The sequence below is a fragment of the Vipera berus genome (genome assembly GCF_964194415.1).
Source record: "Vipera berus genome assembly, chromosome: 2".
Taxonomy (NCBI): Eukaryota; Metazoa; Chordata; class Lepidosauria; order Squamata; family Viperidae; genus Vipera; species Vipera berus.
The window spans coordinates 23,377,499-23,383,498 of NC_138203.1; the positions used below are offsets into that span (position 1 = coordinate 23,377,499).

General features: G+C 35.6%; 1 protein-coding gene across 2 annotated transcripts in view; it reads left to right on the forward strand.

Moving 5' to 3' along the window:
- PARP8 (poly(ADP-ribose) polymerase family member 8) overlaps window positions 1–5,702 on the forward strand; it is a 187,803-nt gene extending 182,101 nt beyond the window's left edge. For both annotated transcript variants that reach the window (XM_081320533.1, XM_081320534.1), the window contains 4 exons: window positions 151–227; window positions 1,496–1,565; window positions 3,723–3,807; window positions 5,458–5,702. In XM_081320533.1, coding sequence (XP_081176659.1) covers window positions 151–227; window positions 1,496–1,565; window positions 3,723–3,807; window positions 5,458–5,560 — 335 coding nt within the window. In that variant the 3' untranslated portion in view covers window positions 5,561–5,702. The remainder of the gene's footprint in view (window positions 1–150; window positions 228–1,495; window positions 1,566–3,722; window positions 3,808–5,457) is intronic.
- The last annotated feature ends 298 nt before the right edge of the window (window positions 5,703–6,000 follow it).

A 6,000-nucleotide genomic window follows, 5' to 3' on the forward strand; every position in this document is an offset into this window, starting at 1 on the left:
TGCCTGTGTAAATATACTTAACTACTAAACTATAGGCTGCTGGAAATGAGAATCAGCAATGGCATTAATACTTGTCTGCAGTCTCTATGTGAAGTGGAACATACAGGATTTTATGCACCACTAGGTCTGATGTAAATCCAATGTCTTTAGGGATGAACAAGAAACAGCAGAAGGTATCAGCTAAGGACGAGCCTGCTTCAAGCAGTAAAAGCAGCAGTGTATTACAGGTAAAGAAATATATGAAACACTTCAAAAAAGCACTTTCTTTTTTTATGGTTCTCCTTGCTCAAGGCAGGTGCCAGATGCAGTGGTAATCTACCCCCAGAGCATCTTTGTTCACATTGGGTGACTCACACAGGGAAGGACAGATCCAGAAAGCTAATGCATTAATATTTGACAAGGACATATAATAATTTTCATGTGTGTGCTGTCCTTCTATTCTTATTCTACCTGTTAATTAATATATTTTGATTTAGAAAGACATTTGGAAGCTAGTGATGCAGCTGACACATCCATTCATACAATTCCATAGATAATTAGAGTTCACTTATCCTGTGTTTGGGTGACAGGAGATAGATAGATAGATAGATAGATAGATAGATAGATAGATAGATAGATAGATAGATAGATAGATAGACAGACAGACAGACAGACAGACAGACAGACAGACAGACAGACAGACAGACAGACAAGGGAGAGAGGGAGGAAGAGAGAGAATACTGTAGATCTTGAAGAGCTAGCTCAATGGGAAGAACAGAATCCATACCATCAAATATATGCCCTCCCAATCATCAGATTTCCTGTTGCTGTAGTGAGAGATGGCCAAAGGAGGACATGGAAGCTGTCTTGCAACACACATAGGTTCCCACCCCAACTCCAATACCCAAAGAGGGTAGCTGGTGCAGTCTGCTAAGTATCACAACCAGTGTCCTGGAGAAAACCCAGAGCATCCTGGAGTACATCAGTGAGACAGCACCCAAAGATGAGAATATCCCTGAGGTAGCAGCAGACATGGGACGAAGATCAGGCAAAAGTAGTACAATGGCAAGACAAGATCCTTCGTGGAACGAACCATCAATAGATAGCTAAGGAGGCAGACATTGGGGAATCCAATGTCCTCGGACAAGCGCTGGCTCTTCGGCTTTGAACCGGAGATGAGCACCGGCCCCTAGAGTCGGAAACGACTAGCATGCATGTGCGGGGGAACCTTTACCTTTTACCTAACAGATAAAATCTCATTTCAGAAGCTTTCACTGGCCCATCAAATGAAAAAAAAACATTCTTTAAAGGAAAATATTCAGACTTCATAATGTCTGCAGAAATTATCTGTATTATTAGAGAAAGGTCTTGAATGGACAGTTATGACTAATATAAAAAAATGATTGTGGTTTTGACTGCAGAGATTATATCAGTAATACCAGCAAGAATAATTCATGAACAAAAGCATTTTTAAAATATTTGATATTATACTTCCAATATTTCTTTTCTTTCACAGTTACAAAAAAAGGGGCAGCAGTCCCAATTTTTGCAAAGCCGAAACTTAAAATGCATAGCCTTATGTGAAGGTAAGCACTTCTAAAATATCTAATAATAAATAGCTGAATTATATTTGATTTCCTTGCAGTTATCTTGTGTTACATAAAAAGTAATCTGCTGATTATGCTGATTTAAACTGACTTGTTTTAAAACACAGATATTTTTACTTTATTTTAGTTGACTGTGTTTTTATGTGTAACTATTCTAGGTTTACCAATCTTTTATTTATTTTTGTATTTCTGTATATCTGCTACATCCTACATACCATGAAAAGAAGAAGGGGAAATGCAGGACAGAAAGTAGAGGTGGAATCAGGGAAATGTTTACAGCAATGTTTGATGTAAACCAGGATCGTATCAAAGAGGTGCTCCTAAGCACATTATTAATGTACTTTTTAACAAGTTGTTCCTTTCTTTTAATACAGTGCCTCAATATTCTGTCCAGTTCTGAGCACCACACTTTTAAGGATTCGTAGAAATTGATAATACAGATAGTTCTCATGTCACAACTGCAATTGAGCCCAGAATCACGGTCATCAGTTGTTGCAGTCATTAAACAGGTCCCTGTGTAACTGGATCTGACTGCTGCCTCGTATTTAAGTGATTGTCCAGTAAGACTCCCAAGATCCCTCTCACAGTTATTACTATTGAGCAAGGTACCACCTATACTGTACCTGTGCATTTGGATTTTCTTGCCTAAATGTAGAACCTTATGTGGCCATTGAATTTCATTTTGTCAAAACTCGATGTCAAAATACCAAACTCATTCCAGAAGGCATTCAATTCCAGAATGCAGGACATGGAATAAAGTATTTAAATACAAGAAAGCAGATGCTAATTGAAAATCTTTTTTAAAAAAAAAGAAAAAAATCTTCATAGCAACAACTTGTGGAATCTTTTCCTGAGTCTTGACTCAATTTGTTCAAGCAGAATTCTGGGAAGCTTTTATTTCATTTCTTGCACTGAGCTGATGATTGGACTCTGTGGCCCTTGCAGCTCTGATTCTACAGCCGATCCTTCCAGATCTATGATTTTGTAGCAGATTAATTTTAATGACTATCTTTGTGCTATTTAAATCATTAGCTAAGCCTTACATTAAAGGTTTTATTATTTCACAGGAAGTACTGTGTTCAGTAACCTATCTAGTTGTTACTTTTGAGGTCTCCAGCATCTGAACATTAATGGAAACATTAATCCTTGATTTCTTCCATACCATCTGCCTGTCCTCATTTGTTGCAGTTTATTTAATTAAAAATAATAACTGGATGGCTAGCATTCTGCAAAATATCTTACCAGTTTTTAATTCCAATGGTTTACTTTGAACCTATGTAGACCCACTGATATTCAGACACAATAAAAATAGCAGCCATTTAGAATTAGGTCCTTTTTGTCATCTGAATATTTTCATTCTGATATGTAGCATTAAAAATAACAATAGAAAGTTCCTCAAATCAACTCCTGTGGATTATCTAAATATTTCTTTATAGTTGTTTTTAATCAATAGTGGTTTATCACTCACTTCTTTTTTCAACTTCTAAGCCTAGCCTTTTGCTGTGGCATTTCCTAGTGCAGGGGTAGGCAACCTTGGCTCTTTTATGATTCATGGACTTCAACTCCCAGAATTCCTGAGCCAGCATAGGAGTTGAATTCCACGAGTCATAAAAGAGCAAGGTTGCCTATCCCTGTCCTAGTGGCTTCTTAACTGAGCAATAACCAATTCTGATCCTGTTTAGATTTTTTTGACATTAATTCAGTTCTGCTAGGTGTTGCCATATGGTATACATTGTTGCTATTATTATTATTACTATTGAATCAGTGTAGAGTCCTTGCAACTGCCTGGACAATACCCTGCAAGATTTTGGCAAGATTTCATAAGTGGTTTGTGACCCAGCTAGCTTTGTTCCTCAAATGGGCTTAAAATGTATTGTGTTCTAGTTTTTAGTCTGGTGCCTTAACATAAGACAGGCTTTTTACATGATGTAATTAAGCTAGTGACAAATTACATTGGCCTTTAATGTTGATGTTTACAAAGTTGACATTCACCCATAAGAGTCTTGGCTGCAACTAATAATGTCAATGAATGTCAGATTCTGATAATCAGCCCATTTATTAGAATTTAAAATATATTTTATTTTAAGGGCATCAGATTATCAAATATTAACCGTTCCCCAAATCTCTTTCTTTTAGTGATAACTTCACCAGATCTGCACAAACATGGGGAGATATGGGTAGTTCCCAACACGGATCATGTGTGTACGAGATTCTTCTTTGTGTACGTACTGTGGTCTTTCAGTTGAATTATTTTTACTACACTGAACTTTATTTTTTATGCTAAAATATACAAAATGCTATCTGCTTTTCAGCCTAACATCTAGCCACAGTGCCTTCCATTTAAAAACTTTTTGCCTATGAAAAAAACCACTAGCCAATTTTTCATTGAACCAATTGTGTATCTAGAAAAAATAACCTAAAGAGATGCTCCTGATCTGAATGAGCAAAAGTCCAATTTGAAATTTGAGTCCCCCCCACACCCGGGAAAACACCAAATAACTATAACTACAAAATAAGATAAATTTCCATGTATTGAACTGAAATCCAATTGAATGGAAAATGGTACAAAAATGTTAGTTAGGTTTTCCTTTATATTTTGATTCTTTAAAAGGATGAAACTATTCGTAACTTTTACTGATTAAAATACTAAGTTGGATCATGGGGTTCCCTGTTCAGATTCTCATTTAAATATGAACCTCAGTTGCTCTGTCATTCTGTCTCTCTCTGCTAACATATTTTACAAGGTTACTGTGCTGAGGATATGCTTGTGCAAGCTGCTTTGAGCTCTCAGATTTATGGTAGGATAAAAAAGTTAATGGTGATACAAGATCTCCAGAGTGCATCTAAATTTGATGTATACCTCCACTAGGAATCTTCCCAAAAGTTAAAATCCATATATATACGGTATTGTACAATAATGTCAGTTAGTAGTGATTAGTCCAGTCGTTTGCTTGTGTTCATCCCAGAAGCAACTAAGGTGCTTCCAGGTTTAAAGGATTAGCCAGCAACATCACTATTGTCTGGGGAATGCCCAGTTGGGGGCTCCTTTCATGTCCCCATTAATGTGGCCACAGAAGAGGTACCTATCAATCTACTTTCAATTCCACACTTTCAAACTGCTAGATCAGCAGAAGCTGGAATGAATGATGGAAGCTCACCCCACTATACAACAGCACTTGGGTCTTGAACGCGGCCTTGCTGATTGTCAACCCAGTATCCTAACCTACCCCTATTAGTCCAGTAATTCACATTTGATTAAAATATCAAGCAGATAGATTAATATTTTTCTTTAAGGAGATAAAACACTGTTCCTCTAATCTTCTATCTTCCTGGTTAAGACCAAGGGCAATCAGAAATCTCAGAGGCAAGCAAATTATAGTAGAATCATACTGGCCAAGAAGCACAGACAGAAACATGGGAAATATCCCCAGTAACATTGACCAGAATGACAGAAAACTTAAGGGTATAAAGGTACTCCATTCATACTAGAATTGTTACTCCAGCATTGCTTCATTGTCAAGGCAAGAATAATTGGAACAGTCTTTGGGATAACTGCTGTTAGTTTTTCTCTCTAATCAGCGTCTTCATGGTGTCCTGATAAAACCCACAGACACTATTTTAATATTCTTTAGCAAAGTGATGAGTGAAGGCATTTGTGATGTAATAACACTTCACTTCTCTGTTTTCTAGTTTCATCAATAGTTAAAGTAGAAATCCAATAGTACATCTTCTCTTTTCTTCCCTAATAATATAAGATAACAAAAATAAAAGCTACATACAGAAAGGATGAAATTTGAAATTGTCTATAATAATACAGAAGTGTTCAAAATATTAAACAATTTTTTTCTGTACACTTTCTGTTTTTGTTTAGCTATGAAGATGGCCAAGTAGGCGATACAAGTATAAACACTCAAGAGCCAAACATCCATAAAGAGATCCTCCGAGTCATTGGTAATCAAACTGCTACTGGTTGAAAGGACCTCTGAAATAGTTCTTGTGTTTTGGGAGCCTTTTTCAGTCTCAAAGCTGGATTTTGAACTGAAGAAGACATAGTGTAAAATATATTTCTTTTTTTCCTGAACAAGTTAACCCTTTGAATACTTTTTTCTTACTTAGTATTTCTTATCACAAAAGTTTATGAATATATATATATATATATATATATATATATATATATATATATATATATATATATATATTGTACAACAGTAGGGAGACATGTTGATACAATGCAGGTGATAATTGAACAAAAATTTTGATTATTCACAATAAACATACTTTGAACAGGAGTTTTGTGCTGCTATTTTTATATTAAAGATTTGAATTGGATTATTTTACTATTGTATATATTTTTAAATGTATGATAACTACAGAAAGGCATCTACTTCTTTTAAAAAAGTGGAATCCTATATAA